Source organism: Cygnus olor, chromosome 13 (assembly GCF_009769625.2).
Source record: "Cygnus olor isolate bCygOlo1 chromosome 13, bCygOlo1.pri.v2, whole genome shotgun sequence".
Lineage (NCBI taxonomy): Eukaryota > Metazoa > Chordata > Aves > Anseriformes > Anatidae > Cygnus > Cygnus olor.
In genome coordinates this window covers 18,469,698-18,492,292 of record NC_049181.1, presented here as the reverse complement: position 1 = coordinate 18,492,292, position 22,595 = coordinate 18,469,698, and the positions used below count along the sequence as shown (strand labels likewise).

Sequence of the window (22,595 nt, the reverse complement as noted above, 5' to 3'; positions counted from 1 at the left end):
TCATAAACAGTTACTGAGCTGTGATATCTAAATCTTACAAACTGTATTTGTCAGTAGTTCTGTGTATGTACTTAACTCACTGAGGTTAAGGAGTGTGGGATGTCAAAAATAATCATTTTGTTTAATTTTGCTAACACACTACCATCAACACTGGACAACTTACAAAATTTAAGCTCAACAACTCATAGGAGATTGTCAAAAATCTTTCACAAAAGCTGCCATGATAAATGTTTGTCTAACAGCAATAACAAATGAAAATCAGACCAATACCATTCTTAGTCTCCCTTTGCAGAAGGCTAACTGCTAGTACCAGAGGTCTGAGGGAGATAAGTGTTGTTTCAAGAGGGGAAAAAAGAGGCTTTTACAGTACTTTTCAGGACATCTACAACAATTAAGTTACTGTTCCAGAACTTAATTAGGAGGTTATGTAAATTCCTAAGCTGTGATGCAATGTTAGGTCAGTATTTTACACCAGTAGAAATGCTTTCCATAAAGTGGTAACAATTGCTGTGCAATCAATTAGTCAATATTGGTAAGGAGGGGTAAAGCAGAAGGTATGCAAGAGCTGTAGAAATAATTACAAAATAAACCAATATAGCCACATTCCATTGCTCCGTAACACTGTTTACTGGACATTTTTCGTATTAATTCTCTGGGAAGAAGGTGAGGATAGGTTACCTTTATGATTTGAATGCTTAGTTGCCTTGATGTGGTATTATAATGTTGTGTTGTGGTAGTAATATGGCACTTGTTATAACTATCCAGCAAATATTAGTGCCCAGACATAAATCTGGGAGGTACTATTGTTTAACTTGTTTATTAATGGTCTCCCCCAGGAAGACAGAGACCCAATGTCTCTAGTCAGGCGTAGACAATTATTCTTTATTTCTTTCAGATCACTTGTGGAGCCTTTTCTATAATCCTGTGGTAATTACTCATTAGAAATGGTGTTACAGTATTTTGTGCAATTGAGAAGATGGGTATGTCAGTGAAATTCAGAAGTCATGCCTCTTCGTTCTCAGTTGTGTTACAAATAGTCCTGGGCTTAATGTAGAGAATGAAAATCATAGCAAAACCAACAGCTTTCAGCAGAGAAAACAGGTTAGATGCAAAGATAGTTGAAGACCTCCATCATCAGAAAAGTAATGTATAGTTGGTGGAATCTTGAAAGAGTTCATCTGGCCTGAGCTTGCTGATGGCACCTGGTTGGCAAGGTGAAATATATGAAAATGTAACTTATCCTTCACTTCTGTTTTTACAGTAGCTTGTACGTTATTCTGCTGCAGGGCTGAAACATTAGGATGAACAAGGTAGGAGGTGAAGAGGTGAAGCACGCCCTAACGTTTGAGATCCCTTCAAAGGGAAGCCAATAGTAGCTGTTTGTAAAGGTCTCTTCTCTCATTCAATTCCTGTTTTCCTTTTCTTCACGTGAGGCTACTTCACCTCAGAGCAACAAAGGCCCTGGGCTCTGAGCCAAAAATATTTGGAACTGGAAATTGTCCTTCAGACTTTATCTGCATAAAAGCGTAAGTCCTGCTTTTGAAAGACCTAAGTCTGAAATGAAATCACAAAATAAAATGGGAATTATACCGGTGGTGCATTTGAGCAGACAGAACTTCACACTGTAATGGCTGCTCTGAGTCTGTTTTGATCAGATGTCTAGTTTCTGCCTATCACACCAACCTGTGTTCAAATCAGATCTTTCTCATAAGCAGGAAGAACTAGTTTAGATGCGTCATCGCGAGGATGAAGTGTTGGTTGAGTGAACATATTTAACTGCCTAAGCAGTTCTTGTGGTTAATAGGTTCAGAGAAATTGTTGCTGTCCTGCCACGTAGTTGAATAATCTTAGAAACACTGCTGTTCATTTCCAGCCTTGGTTTTGGTTTCTTGCTTAGCTTTTGGAAGAGGAAGGGCAATATTGTTTCTTCACCAGTGAAGTACAGCATCATTGAGAAATAAATCAATTTAAATATATATATATTCAACCAAAGGTGAAACGGAAAATTCTGTGGCTTCTTTGACAGGTATGCCGTGGGGTTGTGGGTGTTTTTCTGAAGTACAATATTAGTTAGTGCAACAAGGGGGAAGCCTATGAAGGAGGTGATACTAAGTTCTTTCTTTGCATAAAGAACAGTCTTACTGAAAATTGTTTGAATACCTCTATAAGCACAGAAAACACTCTCATTTTAGAAGTGAGTATATATGACTGGACCAATGATACTGCTGTAAACTTGGCATAAAAGGGTATCCTAAAGGGGTATCTTTCTTTCTTTTTTTTTTTCTTTTAAGTCCACTAGAGTGTTGCTAACTTATTTTCCCTTGCACAGCAGGAAAAAAATTCAGCATGCGTTTAGCAGACCAAGTGTTATATTTTCAAGATATTAATCATTTTTAGTATTTTAGGACCCATAAGGACTGTGTTGAAAATGAAGATGTGAAGGAAATCTTTCTGCAGTGTAAGAGGGGGATTGATCCAATAGCAAATTACATTATGGATCTTTTAAAATGTTTTGTACAGGAGACTGTTGCTTGTTCATTACTTGTTCAGCACGACACCCCGTGGTGTGGGACATCCCTGTGGCCAGCCTGGGCCGGCTGTTCTGGCCATGCCCCCTCCGAGTGACTGGTGCACCCCCAGCCCTTTGCTGGCAGGGCAGCACGAGGAGCTGAAAAGCCCTTGACTTAGTGTAAGCATTGCTTTGTAACAACTAAAACATCAGTGCCTTATCAGCATTATTTGCATCCTAAATCCCAAACACAGCACCAAACCAGCTACTAGGAGGGAAATTAACTCCATCCTAGCTGAAACCAGGACAAATGTCAAAAACAATTATTCTGAAACCAGTTTATCTGTTCCATAGTATTTAGAAGTGAAATTTTTTTAGCTTTTCAATCCAAACACTTGTGTTCATGCAGCAGTTCTTCATTTCAGGTTCAGTGAAGGGGCAGTTAGAATTTTCATCAAAAACTTCGCGTTCTTCATGCTGTGTTCTTGTACCCCTTCTGGTAATATGGCACACTTTTTTTTTCCAGGCTGTTGCTCACAATCAGTGCAACTTGATTGAAATGCATAAATACAGATGTCTCTTGATATCCCATAGGACATCAAGCTGGTGATACAGGCAGCTAAGGTTAAATGTAGACAAATATAAACCACGACCCAGAGATAAAATTAGTCTGTATTGTAAAAGAGAAATTTGGAAAATAAAATGTAGGAAAAACTGCACAGTAATCTAAATCAGAGTTTGTGAATAACAGTGGAAGGGCGAAGTGATCTCAAGAGGTCCCTTCCAACCTCAGTGAATGTATGATTATTATTGTTATTGTTTATCCTAAAATTATAGGTACAGCTAGTCCTTCTAATATGTTGTAAATTGTCACCTTCCTTGATTTAAATACACCAGTGCCTTATTCCAGTATGGTGATTAAATACCAACCTGTAGAATGAGTTTTAGGTTGGTTTTGCTTCAGTAAGTGCTTTCTGTAAGATTGTTTGCAGGTTTTCATCCTACAGAATAATTTCTTAGAGGTAGATCCTCAGCTGGTGTGGTGGTTTTACTCGGGTGGGCGGCCGAGCTCCACCACAACCGCTCTCTCACTCCCCCTCCTCAAAGAGGAACAGAGAGAAAATATGATGAAAAGGGCTCAAGGGTTGAGATAAGGACAGGGAGATCGCACAGTAATTATTGTGACGGGGAAAACAGACTCAGCATAGGGAGATAGTAAGATTTATTACCTATTACTAACAAGCTAGAGAAGTGAGAAACAAAGGAAAGAAACCAAAAGCACTTTCCCCCCATCCACCCTCTTCCACCTCCTCCCCCCAGGCGGTGCGGGGGAATGGGGGCTATGGTCAGTCTGTAGCGCTTCTTCATTGCCACTCCTTCTCGGTCACTCTCGTCCCCTGTGCTGTGGGGTCCCTCCCACGGGATGCAGTCCTTGCTGAACTGATCTGGCGTGGGCTGCCCACAGGCAGCAGCTCTTCAAGAACTTCTCCAGATATGTGTCCATACCACGGGGTCCATCCCTCAGGAGCAAACCGCTCCAACCTGGATCCCCCACGGGCAGCAGCTCCTGCCAGGTCACCTGCTCCTGCGTGGTCTCCTCTCCACGGGCTACAGGTCCGGCCTGAAATCTGCTCCGGCAGGGGTCTTCCACAGGCCACAGCCTCCATCGGTGCAGGTCCACCTGCTCCACCGTGGTCTCCTCCACGGGCTGCAGCGTGGAACCCTGCTCCACCGTGGTACTCCATGGGCTGCAGGGGGACAGCCTGCTTCACCATGGTCCTCACCACAGGCCGCGGGGGACTTCTGCTCCGGCGCCTGGAGCACCTTTCCCCCTCCTTCTTCACTGACCTTGGTGCCTGCAAGGCTGTTCCTCACTCCTCTCACTCTCCCAGCTGCTGTGTGTGTGGCGCAGCGTTTTTTTTTTCCCCTGTCTTAAATATGCTCTCACAGAGGTGCAAAACAACATCACTTACTGGCTCAGCTCTGGTCAGCAGTGGGGCCCTTACCAAACGTGGGGCAGCTTCTAGATCCTTCTCACAGAAGCCACCCCTATGGCCCCCTACCAAAACCTTGCCACGTAAACCCACTACAGCTGGTAAATTGTATAATTGTCTTCTAGTCCTACACTGAGTTGTTGCACTCAGAGCAGTTAAGAGCAGACACTTGTGTGGAGTAAAGACAGTGTTTTTTGTAGAAAGCAGGCCTATGTTGCTGGAAAGAGCAGCAAACTAAAGGGATAGTGGTGGGGAAGAAGAAGGCAAGGGAAGGAAGAGCCTAACATAAAGGGGAGCCCAGTTTCACCTGATGATCTTGATCTGATGTTTGCGTAACTAAAATCAATGCTAAGTGCTTCTGTAATTCAGTAAATACTAAATCCTGTGTTTATTATTTCCAGTTTTAGCTTCTTAGAGACCTGGATCTTTGCTGTCCTATGCAAGAGAGGCTTCTGTGTTTTTTGAAACAATGGGCTGTTTTCAGAGCTTACATAATAAACATAGCTTGACTGAATTCTGCATCATTTGGGAATATACAAAGTACAAGTAATTCTCTCCCTGTCCCTCTCTCTCCACTATTCCCTCTTGGAAAAAATCTGGTTATGTGGTCAGATGTAATTTTTCAAGTGTGAATGTTGATTTGATTTGCATGCACTGCTCCTAAATGCTTTGTGATGTTTGGAAGAATCCAGCTGGATTGTGTATGTTTTCTGTATTCTGTCTCTTCAAAACCTTGAATTGAAATTAAAGGGGCATTCATATCTTGTTATTTGGGGTGAGCATGAAGAACCTTTGCTTACAGAAATTCAGGGTATTTTTATAGAAATGACACTAAGTAATGTCAAAACTGGTATTGGATAACGTAAGCAACAGCCTACAAGTAAAAGTTTAATGAGTTATTCAATTTTTAAAGAGTAGCAGTGTTCTAAAGAGAAGATACATTTTTTTAGTAGTTTTGTTCACTGTTTCTTGGATTACTTTTCATGGGCAGGATGTAGAACAGCGAAGGTATTTTTTTAGGGGCTTTTAATTGATGTCATAATTTATTGAGCTGAAGAAAAGCTTTTCTGTGATAATTTTAACACTGTATATACACAGATTATTTCACCCTCTTTGCTTATTTTTAGCAAATCCAAGTGTATAGTAAGAGAATTGAAAAATATTAGTATAAGGCAAGAATTCTTAATTAAAAGTGACTATATTATTTGTGATCTTGTAAGTATAAAATAAAGAGCAAATGTTTTAAGGCTGTGAATTGTGATTTGCTGTCTTTGAAGAGATTACAGTTCAGCCACTTTAACTGGGACAAGATTTGGCCAGCACATGCTCTATCTTGAGCTGAAAATGTGCACGTGCTTACTTTAGTCAAGGTGGTCCAGATCACGGTATTGCATGGTACCGGTGAGCGCTCTAGTCCAGGGACTGGAGCTCAAAGCTCTAGGCTGAGCTTATGTTTTGAGCCTGGTAGGATTTGGAAGTACCCGCTGTGTTTGAGGATAGAATGCACGCTTCGGTAATTTTCCCTTTGTCCTGTATCATCGTAGGAGAAAAGAATACAGGAAGTGGGGAATTAACAAGAAGTAATTTGATTCCCTAAAAAGTAGGGATTGTGTGATTGGAAAGTAGATAAATAATAATCCTCAGTGTAAATATTTGGACTAAGAGAAAAGTTAAGCTTTTTATAATTGCCATTAGATGAATAATTAGGTAAGTGGATGTTGGGTGGTTTTGATGAGATCATCATAGATTTAATGCAAATATTAATCAGCATGTAACTTATGTAATTTGAGCAACATGTTGTGGAGAGAAATGACATTTAGCTAATTATTTAGGAGAGTGGAGCTATCAGTAGTTGTTTCAGTGTACTGCCCAGTGCTGTAATGTATCACTATCAGTTGTAATATATTTTAGGGTGGATTTTTACCTATTTGGTAGTTTAACGCACCATTCTGTGTAAACGGTTTGTTAACAACTTAAAGTGATGCTTCAGGAACAGCTGCCTGATGCCTATAGGAACTTGAGTGGGGTTGTAGAATAAACCACATAGCAGGGAATAACCACATAGGACACCGTATGCATCCCAGGGATTGGGAAGACTTCCATCTTCTGATTTCCATTCCAAAAAAACCCCACTGCTTTCTTGTCTTCCTTGCACCGTTGTAGGTGTTCACAGTTCTAGTAGCAGATGGTAGGCTTCCCTGCAGTGATTGTGCATCAGCGTACAGCAAGTTGAACTGTGTCAGTGTTCACTGGCAGGAAGCTCCGTGCCATGCATTTGAAACCTGCTGGATGTGTAATGGGGCTCATGTTACTCATGACACTTCCTCAGGGCTTAAGATAGATGTGCGAAGGGTTTACATGTGTTCAGGAGTTTACATGTATTCAGATGGCCAAGTCAATAGTGTCAAGTGAATTTAATTGTTCCTATTTTTATATTTAGTAGTTGATGAAATGCCAACCTATGTTATCAGGAATATGATGTCATACACTGTAGCTTTTTATGGGTTGTGTGAGTTATTTCTTTGGAGAAAATGATGTTTTGGAATAATGAAGCTATTAGGTATTTACTACCTCGATCTTCTTAAAGATTGCATCTCACTCTAGAATATGCACTTAGTACAGTCCACAAATTGTACACAATCAAAAATAATCTCCAAATACCTGGTTAGTTAAATGTAACGGGATCCTTGGGTAATTGACACGTGGAGGAATAGAAACTTACTGAAATTTAACTTATAATCAAACCTCAAACTTGAAGGCCTCTGACATCTATAAAGTGAAAGCACTCCTGATTGGCTTCCTCACTAGTAAAGCCTGTTTATGCAACGGGAGGTCTAGAGCATGCCTCTGAAGTCCAGGAAATTAAATGTGAAAAATGATTTATTGGAGACATAAAATTGGTAATGGTTTCTCTGAACCAATATGAAAAACAAATTATGGATTTTTGACTAGAAGGTATTGATGGGACTGCAAATGGCTTATGTTTATTCATATATAGGGTTCTGCAGTGTGAGCTCAGAATACTGGGAGAAAAACATTTTTGTTCTTCAGTGCTTTGTACTGAATTTCTTCAGTTGAACAAAGGCTTACAACTATGTTTAGTCCCACAAAAGGACAGGGAGCAGTTGAAACTCAGCTTTGTAGCCAGACAGTGAAGGCAGGTATGAATGGTGTGTTTTAAAGTATGATTGCTATCACCATTAAAAGAGTTAAAAGATTTAGAGAGTGATTCTAGAGAAATAAAACCTTTTCCATATGGCATACTAGCAACTATGCAGTGTAAAATATGTTGTGTATCAAGTTGAAGTTTTTGTCTAATTTTTGCTTCATACCACAGCTTATTTCAGTCTGGACTGATCCCTTATATCTGTGGTAACTCTGAATATTGGTGACTATATATATTTTTTGTAGCATTATTAAATGTATTTGTTATGGTCTGAGATAGCTGATCTCCAGGTAAAAGATATATTCATCTTACACAGTCATCTTCTAATTTGTGCTTAAAAAAGAAGGTTGTCTGTTTAAGAAACGCTTTATTACCACGAATATCTTGACATACTTGACATATATTACTTATTAAGTTTATTGAAATTTAAATTTATAATCTCAAATCCTATTAAAATAACTTTAAACAAAAAAATTAGTTTATTTTTATGTTAAAATAGATCTGCAGAAACCAAGTTGTGGTTAACTGCAGTCTTGAATGGAAACCTTTTTCCTGTGTGAAGCCATTCCCCTCTTCTTTTTTTAAAAATATATATTTTTAAAAGAGCATATAAATATATATTCTCTAATGTGTTTTGAGAGGCACTTACAAGATGTCTGCGCCCTGCCTTGGACATCTGCACAAAAATGATGGAAAGCTAGTTATTAAAAAATAAATCTCCTAATCTATCAAATTCAGTTGAAGTTGGGCAGCAGGTTTAAGGTGTAATAAACAGAACACATGTATCTATACAGATGATGAAGATGTATCCCTGTTTTAAGGAGGAAACAATGTCCCAATAAAATTTAATAACTTCAAATATCTTTACTAGACTTCTTTTTATTAATAGTTAAACCAATAAAACAATGTAAATGTAAGATACATGCAGAATCTTCAATAAAGCAACTGCTGAGCTCAAAAATAACCATTACTTAATAACCAATAAGGCTCTGCACAAGTCTTTGCCTATTTTTGTGTATCTTGGCCAAAACATCTGTTGAAGCCAAAGATGCAATCACTTCGGCCAGCACTTTGAAAAAGCAAAGCCAGAAACATTCAGTATATCATTCATGTTGTGTGCTAGAAATTTCACTTGTGGGATGTTGTGTATGTTCATGACAACATTTGATTTTTTTTCACGGCTAACCATGAAGAATGTACTTTTCAACTACTCTTGTGCTATAGAGGGATGGTACTCTCTTTTGAAGAGAGGAACAGAAAGATTGAGAATATCTTCATTATTTGAGAGAGGTGGAGAGTAAAGGTGAAGGAGGAGATGCTGTTGATGTGATCAGTTAATGGAAGACTTGAGTTTTAATGCCTGAATGGATTAAGGTGTCTAATTCTACAATTTTCTTAGTTCAGCTTTTTTTTTTTCCCCTTCCTCTCCTCAGCTTCTCTGATCTTTTAAGATTATTTCCTTAATGTCTCCATTCGGAGTTGCTATGGCATAGTTCCGGGGGGGGGGAAGGAAATATTAGTCAATTTGCTCTTATAACATGCCCAATCCGAAAGTGCTGTAATAACCACCAGCATGTAATTGTACATAAGCAGGATTTTTTGCAGGATGGCCTTCTGGCACTGGGGACTTGAAGCACAATAGGGCAGGCATTTTCCAAAAGGGTTTTTAATGTAAGAAACTGATATGAAAAGTCATGCTTGGGAAAAAGTAACAAAAATGAATGTATATGAAAATGTTACTGGGAACACTTGCAAGCTTTCACAGTGTCAGTGACAAGGATAAATACAAGTTAATCTAAATTCAGTACAGGTTAAGCTTTCTTAAGAAATCGCTGCTTTTTTTTTTTTTAACCAGTCTTTTTTGTTCTTTTAAATTAAATTAGTTTTTGATTGGTAGGTTTTGCTGACAGCGTTAAGCTGGGAATGGGGAAGGAAGCAGCCCACTGCTAGTGAAGGGATGGTACAGATGTTGATTAGAGAAAAGGGAAGGGAATTAAGCTCAGTGACACCTTCTCTCTGAAATCCTAGTTCATAAGATGCCATAACTAATGCTGCTGCACACACAGAAAGCCTAGTCCTATGTTAATCATTAATCCTAAAATATGAGAAGTCTAGAAATCTTTCACCTAAGCCTGTAAAAGTGAAGGTGGGTAGAGGTTCAGCCAGTAAATAAGCTAAGCCTGTGGAAGGGGAGACTAACCTAGGACGTCCAAATGAACGTGTTATTTTAGAAGACATTAGATTGTAGAGTAGAGGATAGAAATTGTTTGGTTTGCTATACTTCTGTTACCCCTGGGTAGAACTGGGAGGCTGGAAGGAGGGACTGGCAGCTTCTTCTGTTCTCAGTCTGTTTTGTAGACCACAGGAGCTACTTCCACTGTAGTATTTACTTAATGCTCTGCAAATAATGTTGCTTTGAATCATGAGTATTCTTGATGCCAAATTAAAATTTCTACAGGACAAATTAACTACTCCCTGAACCTGTCTGACAGCTGCAGTAAGAGAGCTGCGCTTTGTATACTGAAATATTACATAAATTAAAGTTATTGCTATTTAGCAATAAGAATGTAACATCTTTTGATCTCCATTCTCTTTTAAGATTTGTCAGTCTAAAATAATATGTCAATCCACAGTTAGGATTTTTTTTTAAAGTTACTTTTTAGAAGGCAAACACATGGCTTTTAAATTATATGGCTGTTTTGTGCTTAATTAATAGTTCGTGCACAAACGGCCAATGTTTAAAATAAATGTACACGCTGAATCAAAGCTGTGTGCTGGAGTTGTTACCAAGTGTTAGTTTCTGATAAGTGATAGGGTGATTGTTCTGAACTTACTTCAAAAATGAATTTTCAAGTTGCTTAGCAAAGTCTTGTACATATTTTAATTTATCCAGCTGCTTGAATGCGCCTTGCCTCATGTTTTAACCTTAGGGAGGGGAATGGATTTTTTTCACAGTGAAAAACACTTAATCTTAGCTTTAAAAAGTATATTAACCTTTTAAACATATCTTTTAATCTCTTCTGCTATGTAGGGTATTCTGAAACACCTCAGAAGGGGTGAAAATGGTTTTATTTCAGTGCAGAATGACCAAAGCTTGTCTGTCTCTTTTTTTTTTTTCTCTAAGTTTATTTCAGAACTTGGATCAATCCAGTTTCCATGGATTTTTCACGTTGCTCTATAGAATTAAAAATTAATGTCTAACCTCTTGAAGTTTTAATTTTAAAGTAGTATACTAAAATGATCCGTTTATGGCCTAAGCGCTCCTGACTGGAGCGTTTGCAGAGAAAGATACATTCCCAGTCTGCTGCTGCAGCAGCTAGATGCTAAGTTGAGCTAGTGGCTCAGAGATGGACAAGCTGCAGTTACTCAAGGTAAATGAAATCTGTGCTGCATATGTGAGATGCAGGGGGGTTACTTGGAGCATGCTCAGCTGTCTTCTGCCAGGAAAAAAAGAGACCCTGGACATCTGTAAGCACTCCTGTCTGTTGCAGGTGATACTGAGCGTGATGCATCATCTGGAATGGTTAGAATTAGAAGGGAATAGAATAGTTCAGTTGGAAGGGATCTATAAAGATCAAGTCCAACTGCCTGACTGCTTCAGTGCTGACCGAAATTAAAGCACGTTATTGAGGGCATTGTCCGACTGCCTCTTGAACACTGTCAGGCATGGGGCATCAAACACCTCTCTAGGAAACCTGGTCCAGTGTTTGACCAAGACTTTTTCCTAACATTCAGTCTGAACCTCCCTGGTGTAGCTTTGTGCAGCTCCTGCACGTCCTATAATCAGTTACCAGCTGTGTAGCTTGTTCTTTTCTTCCACTGCTACCTTTTGAATTGTTGTCTTTTGTCTTTTTAGTTTATTTTTGATCAAACAAGGTGATCTTTGTGTTATGCATGTTCCTGGCTCTCAGTAGGACTAAGGCTGGTAGAAGAGAAGCTTTTCATGACAAGTTCTGACTGTGCTCTCTGCCTCAGTGTGCCACCTCAAAAATAACATCATTGATGTACTTTTGAGGGAGTTCTTAGGTGCAGTATTTTGTGGAGATTTGGGATGTTTAGAATCCGAGAACTGGAGATCCAACCAAGTAATGAGGGTGGGGGAAATCAGTGAGGTCTCCCTATTTAAAATGCACATGGAGTGAAGCAATAACATTTAATGAATAGAACAGTGTTCAGGTCTAGGTATTTAATGAGGTATTTTCCTTCGATTCAGATACAGTATTGTTGTTGTACCTTTCAGTTGTGCCCATTTTCAAACATCCCTTTTGAGAATAGATCTTTTTACTAGTCTTGATTTCTGAAATGCTGGTTAGTAAAAAGTAGTGGTGGAACATAGCGTGCTTCAATGTCGAGGAAACTGGGAAATATTAGACAAATTGACAGATGAGCAAATTTGCAGCTGACGTTAGAAATGATTTTATGGTGATGCTCTCAAAGCTTTTGGAACCTGTAACATAATGTAAACATATACATCCTTGCCAGTAACTGAGAGCTCTAGACATGAGTCCAGCATGTACCGTTGTGTTTCATTTTAGGCACTTAATCAGCTGGTTTTTAGGATCTGTATTTTAGATATGCCATGGCTTATAATGACTGGCTGGGCAAAATACTAGCAAGCATTTTAATCCAGTAGATTTTAGCTACTAATAGATAGGATATATTAGCAATAAGATATAATAGATATATTGGGAACACTTGTATGTTTGAGTTTCACATTATCTGAGTATATTGTGGTTGTAATAAAGCAGATTTAAGAGAAACCACTCACCTCGTGGCCTCCCCCACCCAAAAAAAAAAAAAATCATCCATAATATACTCAAGAGGCATTGCTGGAGTTAAAGAAAGAAAAACCCATACAACAACAACCTCTCCTTTCTTGTCATTTTCAAACAATACTGTTGAATGAATAATAGGAAACCAGATATTCTTGACAGTTTGTGTTCTTTACCTTTCTCCAATTTTTTATAAGGATGAACTTGACCATTGCTGTAGTATAGATGTACAAACTGTAAAAGAGGTTGGTTGAATAACTATCTTTCTGTATGAACTCAAAATCAACTAAGGGAAACATCTAATATCTCAGAATGGATCTGATAATTGCAGCACTCGAAATGTAAGAAGGGAAAACACTATTAGAGGTTGCCATAGTGCATGGACTTGAGGAAATTGGATTGTATTAAGGGGAGGTCACATTACTGTGTTCTGTTTGTTTGTTTTGTGGTTTGATAAAGTTTGTTGCAAATTTTGGGGTGTTTGTTTCAGTACTGGATTTTTTTTCACATTTGTGACACTTGGGTACCTTTTGCTGTCATATTTTAGTACTAGGAAAAAAGATAAATCAATAATAATAAAACAAAAATGTAACTTGCTGTAAAAATACCAGCCTGTTTTGCTCAGTATTTAGCCTTTTTTCCATGCATGTAAGTTTAATGTTTACCTAGAGACACTATTGCAATATCAAAGAGTAGGTTTTATTGCAAATTCTAACAATGAGTTTGTAGAAAACTACCTTTTTTTTTTTTTTTCCCCAACTACGAAGTTACTTTTCAACAGTAACGTTTCCCTTGAGAGTCTTTCCTTCAGTGGTTACAAAAGAAGGGAACCTAAGAGGAATTTCTGGAGGGCGGGTGTAATGCTTGGTGATAACTGCTTGTTATCTTGTTCGTCCTGCAGGGAAATAGGAAGGTAGGGAGGGGATACTCTGAAATAAGCCTTTTGGGTTAGGTGGCAAATGAAGATTGCCAAGTAGTGTTGAAGCCTTACAGAACGTCCCCTCTCACACAGTACCAAGGGAGCAGTAAAGGCTGCCTCTTACTTCTCTGTTTTGCACGGACAGCGAGGGTTGGCGTGGTATGGCAAGAAGCATTTTATTGACCTTGCTTAGGAGTGGAGTGAGGCCTAAGAGACTTTGCTCTGTTCTTCTGGAACAGTTTATCTATAACCAAATGCAGAAACATTTCGCTCTAGGTCACATCTTCCTGGATCAAAAGATGGAAACAAGACATTGTTCAGGTCTGTGGTCTTTCACGTGATCCTGTTTGTAGTTAAAGAAGTTTTCAGAATAAACTCATGCAAAGTTACATTCTTACTGCCTCCAAACTAGTGCTTTTACATACCTGCTACAGTAACACTAACGCCTGATTCCATCAGATTTAAGACACCAGTGATCTCTGAAGTTTATGGAACTCAAGGTATTTCTTGGGAGCTACATGAAATACCAAATGACAAGGTCACATACGTGTTTCCTTTAGAACGTTTTAAAAAATTATTGCTACAGGGAGAAAAATGCCATCCTCCTCCTCCTGCTTTCCCGTCTGTCCTGGCCCTGTAGGCATTTAGAACTCATTCTTCTTACTTAGGGCATGGTTCAAAGGGGGGAATGTGGAAGAGACTGATTTGCAACCCAGCCCTGGGTTAGCTGTGAGCAACCAGGAGTTCAATTTCTTTCTGATCTTGTCTCAGTAAAGCAATAGTTAAGCAGACAAACCCTGTATATCACAGTCTCTAAATTATAACAGCCCTGCTCATCCAGCATGTGTTGTGGTGTGACCTTTGTGTTTGGGCTTATGTAGAAGAGTGCTGGCCGTGCAGTGCTTCATGCTCGAAATATTTCCCATTGGGTTGGACAATGTTATTTATGGTCTTGCAGAGCCTTTATGAGTACTGACTTTTGCTTTCACCTGGCTCCTTAAGGTTGAAGTGAACCTCTGTTTATGGACTTACCAGTGTTACAAGTTTCTTCACTGTGTGTTGCCTGAGGAAAAAACTGGGTAGTCTTCTGGTCATGTGCTGGTGAAAAAGACTCGTGTCCTGTTTCACAACATTGTCCCCACCTAGGACTTCTCATCTGAACTTTTCTCAAGGACACTCATGATTCTGCACCCTCTCTTTCTCTTACTCACTGCCTATGTGTGTGTGTGCCTAAGTGTTTTTTTTGTTTTTTGTTTTAAACAGATTGAAGGGTCTTCATGTGTTAAAATGATCCACTGAAAGCTGGTCTGTACCTTTTGGTCACTGTTGTGAGAGAGAGGTCAAAGAGAAAGGGAAGGATCAGAACTGTGCACAGAACTCAATATGTAACACAAGGGGTACCTTATGGCTTGTTTTTCCCTCCCCAAATACTTCCTTGTGTACATTTTGGGTTTCTAGTTCATTCTTTTGTCTTTCTTTACTTTTGTAACATGACACATGAAAACGTAAAAGGTAACACATCTGCCAGTGAGGAAGGACGCTGAATTTGTTTCTTCGTGTTTCCTCCACACTGGACGTTTGGTTACTCTGCCTCCCCCGGCGTGCTTTAACGCACTCGCTGCCTTGTTTACCCAGGAGCTCTGCAGCATGCCAGGGGAGGGGGGCTAGCCTCTGTGCTAGCCTGCCTCTGTGCTAGCCTGTGTGTGTGAAACCTTGCGAGTGTTGGCAGGAAAACGGGCTGGGAACTCTTCACGGCTTCACCACTAATTTAACGTGACACTGTTTGGTTTATAAAAACATAGCTGTTTCCTCCTGCAAGGCAAAGGATTTTATTTCCGGCATGGCAGTGAAATGTAATGTGATTATGGGATAAGCACGCGAACACTTGGGGTAGAGCTCGTGATCTTGTCTGCTGTGAACTCCATGTTTTCAGGGCACTGATTACTCTGTGAGCTGAACTCGCAGAAACACTTTTTTAAGATGTTTAAATCTACTCAGCGGCATAGTTCTTTGAAAATCAAATACAAGTGTCTCTCGTCGAGCATCCCTTTTAACAGGCCATGAGGTTTATTTATCATGAGAATTTATTTACTTATTTAGAGAGAAAGTGCTTGATATTAATCTGCTAAAACTGAAACATTTGAAGATCTCTTCCATTATTGTAAAGTTTTAACATAAACATTGTAGTTTTCTCTGTTGCCCTTAAACATATTTTCTGTAAGATTCCCCCATAACCAAAGAACTGGCATGCTTAAAAATAGTAAATGTTTCTTTTGCCCTCGTTAGTCCTCGAAACTGTGTTTCTTGCAGTAGAGGTGACTTGAAAATAAGTAACTGTGACTCATTTACTCTTCCATGGTAGTGAAATATTTTAGGTTAGTATGTCCATCCCAATCCTTATAGTCCATAATTCAAAGTACTTTAGTTAGTAAACAGAGTTGGTTGCAAAAATATGCAATGACAGAATAATGAAATATAATTAATAAATGTTAGATGCTTTTCCCGGAAGCTGGATGGGTCATGTGTGCAAGGGCTTTATGGGTCTTTACTTTTCTGTAAAGAAAAACAAATGCAAGCTGCTCCAGTTGAATCGTTATTTTTGGTCTTGGGAAATGGCTAACTCATAATTGGTGACATTTTTGCAGTATTCTGAGTATACTCTATTGAGTAAGGCAACGGACATACTTACAGATCACTACTGAGCTTATCCGCAGAACAGACACTGTGGTAGCCTTATTTTGGGAAGTGCTAAGAGGCTTTTAGAGAACCGTCTCGCATTCAGTCTTCAAGAGCTGGGTCCTGCACCGCTGAAGTAAAGGGAGTACAGGCAGTGTGTAAATGCTCAGTCCTCAGCACAGTGAGGACCTTGTGATGACTGACAGCTATAGGAGCTGTTGTAGTAATATGATTGATAATATCTGCGTTGTGGGAGGCCTTGGAAAAACTTTTTTAATGAAAAAGGCTAGAATTTGATGTTGTTTCTTAGGTACTGGCAGAAGCTGAACCCTACATGCTGCTTGTATCACATAACCCTTTTACATGTAGGCAATGTGAATTTACATAAACATGTATAAACTTTTAATTTGTTCATGATATTTAGTCTCTTCCAGCTCTGCTATAGAATGGTTCTTCTGGTTAGAAATGATTTGTGACGTCCGGAACTAGTACACAAAGATATAGAAAATGGAGTCTAAAAGAGATCATTCCATTAATTGAAATTTGTTTCTAATATTTCAGATTTTTCTTCTTGCCTGCCCTCCATGTCGGGTTGCAATGATTCTCTTCAGGTAATGCCTCTTCCTTACTGTATTTCTGTCTACTTGCATAATGTATTTTAGAAATTAATCATAGCATAAGTCATTAAAATATTAAGGCATGTATTCAGTAGGATGTTGGTTGGTTTGAAAAGTGACACCTTGAAAAGGGTCATAGCTTAAACTGTGAGCGCTGAGCCACATACCCTTGGTTCTTTTGTGCTGCTCATGGTTTCAGTCTGCCCTTCCTTGTCTTAGACTAGGCAATGACTAGAAAAATGATCTGGGGACATGCCTCATGAATTGCTTCAGGAGTGGTACCGTCTGGCTGCAGCTTTTTTCTGCTCTTCCTTCTTTGGGCTGAGAGTAGGCTAAATACAGAGATACTGTGTTAGTATCTCTTCATCTCAGAGAGCATGCAAAATACTTCTGGTGTCCAGGAAATCCTGGATTTACTATTCATTTGCAAAAGACTAGTTGCAGAGCACAGGCCACAATACCTGTTGCTTTTCAGAATGAACCTCTTTGTTTTCTTACACCCAGACACATAAATGACGTTTGAAAAACTGTTTTGGGTTTGCGCTACCTTTTTTTTTTCCCCTTTAAATTACAAAAAACTTTGTAATTCTTTATAGAGTTTATGGCAGGCAGTGGCTGTGGAGAGTTTATTCTTTAGTTAGTTTACTTTAAATAGGTGAAAAAAACAGTACATATGCAATTTTTGTGTTCTTTTGATGCAGCTGTGGTTCAGGGAGAGGTGACTGAAAGCTATACAAAATATAGTAGTATAATACTACTTTCCTGCCCTATTCTTTGCTTAGACTGCCTTTAGCAGCCTGTTTCATGAACAAGATTAACAGAAATGGGCAGTCCAGGCCTTCTAGGAAGCTAAAGCTCATTACAGAAAGCAGTTCTATTTAGGAAAGTATTTAAATGTGTGTTTAAAGAGAAGTTTTGTCCTTGTTATTGCATTTAACAGTGGTTTTATTCAAATTCAGTGGAATTTTCTTGAATCTCTGGCTGCTTCTTATTGAAGAGATCCTACACAAAATATGTGAAAATATTTCATTTCCTGTGAAAATAATATCACATCTCTTTTTTAAGGTTGCAGATGCATATGCTGAATGGGGCCCTCTTGGCATTACTGTTTCCTGTTGTTAATACACGCCTGGTGAGTGTATTGTACCTTTTTCCTCCTTTCTAATTTATTTCTAAAAGATTTTATTTGTAAAGTTATTTGATCTTTGATTCATTTCACCTTCTATAGTTCATTTTACCAGGCTGTAGATCCCTGGTACAGGTCACTATGATGATAGGAAAATATAAATTCTGGATTTTTTTTGTGATTGTGTTTATAAATCAATGTGGAAAGTCAACACTGCTATATTCTAGGTGTAGCAAAAAGTATTTTGTCAACTCCATTCTGGCCTTTAAACAGAGAGAAAACTTAAAGGCTTTGATATAGGCTTCATAGGATAGCATGTGGCATGTGCACAAGGCCATGGGACCTGATGAGGTGCATCAAAGGGTCCTGAGGGAACTGGCGGATGAAGTTGCTAAGCTGCTATTGATCATACTTGAAGTCATGGTAATCTGGTGAAGCTCCCAGTGACTGGAAAAGGGGAAACATAACCCCCATTTTAAAAAAGGGAAAAGGGAAGACCTGGGGAACTACAGGCCAGTCAGTCTCACCTCTCTGCCCAGCAAGATCATGGAACAGATCCTCGTAGAAGCTCTTGTAAGGCACATGGAAAACAGAGAGGTGATTGGTGACAGCCAACAGGGCTTCACTAAGGGCAAGCTGTGCCTGGCCAATTTGCTGGCCTTTTGTGATGAGGTTACAGTGCTGGTGGAAGAGCAACTGATGCCATCGACCTGGACTCCTGCAAAGCATTTGACACTGTCCTGCGTGACATCCTTGTCTCTGCATTGGAGAGATGTGGATTTGATGGATGGAGTGCTCAGTGGGTAAGGAATTGGCTGGACGGCTGCACTAAGAGTTGAGGTTAACAGCTCAATACCCAGGTAGAGACTAGTGATGAGTGGTGTTCCTCAGCGGTCGGTATTGGGACCAGCACTGTTTAACATCTTTGTTGGTGACGTGGACAGTGGGATTGAGTGCACCCGCAGGAAGTTTGCCGATGACATCAAGCTGTGTGGTGCAGTTGACATACAGGGGGGAAAGGATGCCACCCAGAGGCACCCGGGGAGGCCTGAGAGGTGGGCTTGTGTGAACCTTGTGAAGTTCAGCAAGGCCAAGTTCAAGGTCCTGCACCTGGGCCAGGGCAATCCCAAGCACAAATCCAGGCTGGGTGATGAGCTGGTGGAGAAGTACTGCAGAGTTCTGCAGAGAAGTACTTGGTGGTTGAAAAACTGAATATGACCTAGCAATGTGTGCTTGCAGACCAGAAAGCTGTTCATACCCTGAGCTGCATCAGAAGCGTAGCTAGCAGGTAAAGCTAATTCTCCTCTTCTACTCCACTCTTGTGAGACCCCACCTGGAGTACTGCATTCGGCTCTTGGGGCCCCCAGCATGAGAATGACATGGACCTGTTGGAGTGAGTCCAGAGCAGGCCATGGAAAATTCCAAATATTGTTGCTGTCTGTCACCACCTCTCCTCCAAGATTAAACACAGCATTTTTTTTTTTCATCCAAGTTTTCACATCTGCCAGTATCCCTAGTAAGATTCTTAAACCTATCAAGACTTAACGATAAGAGAAGTTATTTCATATGACTCAGACTTAGTATATTTCTAAGGATTTTTTTAAGAGCTGTTATGCTTGCACATGTGTATATATACATACGTGCAACATGTGCGTTTTTGTCAGCTAAAATACCTGTGACTTACTGTTTTAAGACAGTTCCTGTACATTTATCTGCTTACATATTTGCAGTGTCTGGATAAATTATTCATATATATATGTGTGTGTGTGTGTGTCTGTATAGCACGTGAGTTAATGATATTAACAAAATTGTTAGGGACTTCAGACTACATTACAAAGCTCATTAGTGGTTGTCCATTTGCAAATCTTGACAGTCTTAATAGGATTAGGTATAGAAATCTGCATCTGCATTGGATTTTACGGATGATGAGCTGTGCTGATTGGCCACCCTTGTAGCTAGGAGACTTGAAAACTGACAGTTTTATTGTAGGCTTGTATATAATTTACTTCTTCTTCCATTAAGATGAGAAAACTTTGCCCTGAGATACAGTTTAGATACTAGAGAGAGGATAATTCATCTGTAGGTTTTGTTGTGTTAGAAATGATCTTCCACACAGCATAAGACACACACACAGAAAGCTGGATCACATTCTTCAGATTTCAGTTAATTCAGTAGTACAATAACCCTAGAGTTTATTCAAGTTTTATGCTGTCCTTCCTAATCTGGTAACTACATATATTATTTTCCATCTCTCTTTCTCTGTTTCCCAGCATTTATAGCTGTTTATGTGCAGCTTCTCAATATCTGTTAGTAAAACTAATTACTGCTGAAGGGGCATAAAATGAGTAAAATACCTTTTTTCTCCCTGATAATTGGGAGAACAGTTCTCATTTTCTATTTCAAACTATCTAGTTTTAATTACAAACTTTAGCATTACAAAATTATTTTTCTTGGTAACCTTTTTAGGATTAAATGTTGAAATATTTAATCATTTGCTTATATTTTATCTGCTATTATAATAGATCCCATTTATATTAGGGAGATTAAACAGGAAAAATATGGACCACTTAAAAAATTGTGTCCTTAATTAGGGATAAAGGAGCCAAAGAATAATGTCCAAGAGCAAGTATTCTTGGAATAAATACAGCTTAGGATATTTTTGGCTTAACAGCTGCTTGCTAGGCTGGTCTCTTTTCAGTGTTTCTTTTGGCACAAGGTAATTTGGGTGATGTTTTATAGCGTGGCTGCTTTGGTCCAAATTCTCTCATGATAGACACACAATCTGCTCTGTGACTGTCAATTGTTATTTACTTTGACATTGTCCTGAAAGCAAGAAATCTCTCTTATAACTTTGGGAGTTAAAATAAATAAATAAAATTGCAGTAATTCTATCTATGCTCCGTGTTCTGGTTTGAAGTATCTAAATGAAAAACTTTTGACTTGGTCAAGAGTGGTCATCTCCTTATGCCTCATCTTTTTTTTTACTTTTATGATATTTTAAGACATGTAATTTAATGTGTACATTTCATACGAGAGCTTTGTATTCTTAGTTGTAAATAGTTGTAATGTACAGTGTCTGGCCCAAATTAAGAGTGTGAAAATTTGGGCACCTGACCCAACTATTCCTCTAGAAGTGGGGAAGGAGATGCTGTCTAGGGGCAGATGGGCAGGGGAGTTCTGCCGTCAGTGGGAACTGAAAAGCAGGAGACTGTTGCCTCTCATCGCTTTGTGAGCTTATATACCAAACTTATGTATTGCCCTAAGTACCAAAATGCCTTGCTGTTACCTTTCATCATGTAAAATGCGTTTTATCCTTAAGTTATTTGATATACTGCTAGAAATTGTCGTAGGTCGTTTTCACTGTCTTCAGCTGACGTTCTCCTGACTTGCTCTCTGCAAGTGGATTGCCTATCAGTTATCCTACAGACAGCAGATGTCTGCTGTTGAGTTGCAGCCTTTTTTTTAACAAAAGTTAACCTGCTAACTCAGCAAGTTCTGCAGTAAGCATTCACACACTAGCAAATAGGGTAGCCCTATGGAGATTAAAGCAGTGAGGTGCAGGAAAAAGAATTACATGTAGTTTTCTTTGTATGTATCAATAAGGTGCAAGGGACAAGAGGCAGAAGATACAGAATGGAAGACAATCATTACCTCACGAGGTGGTGGCTGTTCAGGAACGAGTGGATGTCAGGATTTATACGTACCAGAAGCATGAAGTTAAAGGTGACCATAAGATGAATAGTCTGCCATGTGTTTAAGATGCTCAGCTAATCGATTTGCTATTTTCGGAACTGGCAGGGCACCACTTTGGCAGAGAGGGGGGATGGAATTATATGTAATTTTAGGAACTTGAACTATAGGCCTATTTATGCTACAAAACATCACAGTAAGTCAGCTGGAATCCATCAATCTTTGGTATTCATCTGCTATGCAAGATAATGAACTACTAAACAGATGTTAAAAGTTGTATGGTAAGCATACACATTCATATACTGAGAAGTTGTGGCAGGGTTTTGATATCTAGTCTTAAATGCCAGCCTTGCATCTGAAAATTCAATTAGATTTTAGCTGTATTTTAAGTACTTAAATATCTTTAAGAATGAAGCCTTTATATGTGTGGATGAAGTCTTGAAATAATTATGGAGATAAGCTTTACAATGATGAAAAATTGTAGTACTCTGGGTTTAAATGCAGCTTACTGTGTTATTTTAAAGAAATTAATCACAGTCCACAGCTTAAATTGGATGTGGCCGTAAGTGTTTGGGAAAGATCACTGATAATTTGAACTTTGGTCATAACTAGTCTTCTGTGTTCCTTTGTGCAGTCTCTTTGCTAAGAAAGGCTATTGCAGTTGTTATTGATTTCCTAGTTTTATATTTTCTTTTTACCCCCAGTTTTATTGGTGTTTGGCTCTTCCTATATGAGGTCATCTATATGAAACTGTCTGTTGATATATGCATTTATATGCATTAATTAAGAATCTTTGGATGAATGTAAATTTCAGATATTTTATAAAACAATCCTGACATTTTAGAACAAAAGCAAAGGCTCCAAAACTTCAAAACACGACTTAAAAAAATTACCCGAAAGAGATTTTCACAGAAATCCCTTGTTTCATACGTGGGATCTGAGCATCATATAGTACAGAGATGCTTTCTGCTGTCATGTACACTTAACAATCATCAAAAATGTGTTGAACATGCATAGTATTCAGGATGAGTGGAGGGATGACTACTCTTGTGGTCATAGGAGTAGAATATTCCCACAGAAAAGATCTTACTTTATGTATTTAGGTTTCTAAAAGGCTCGGTGCTTG

General features: G+C 39.0%; 1 protein-coding gene across 4 annotated transcripts in view; it reads left to right on the top strand.

The window, feature by feature from the left end:
• Positions 1–22,595, top strand: part of TMEM164 (transmembrane protein 164) — a 114,434-nt gene that overhangs the window by 2,031 nt on the left and 89,808 nt on the right. For all 4 annotated transcript variants that reach the window (XM_040572584.1, XM_040572585.1, XM_040572583.1 and 1 more), the window contains exons 3-4: positions 16,598–16,647; positions 17,719–17,785. In XM_040572584.1, coding sequence (XP_040428518.1) covers positions 16,598–16,647; positions 17,719–17,785 — 117 coding nt within the window. The remainder of the gene's footprint in view (positions 1–16,597; positions 16,648–17,718; positions 17,786–22,595) is intronic.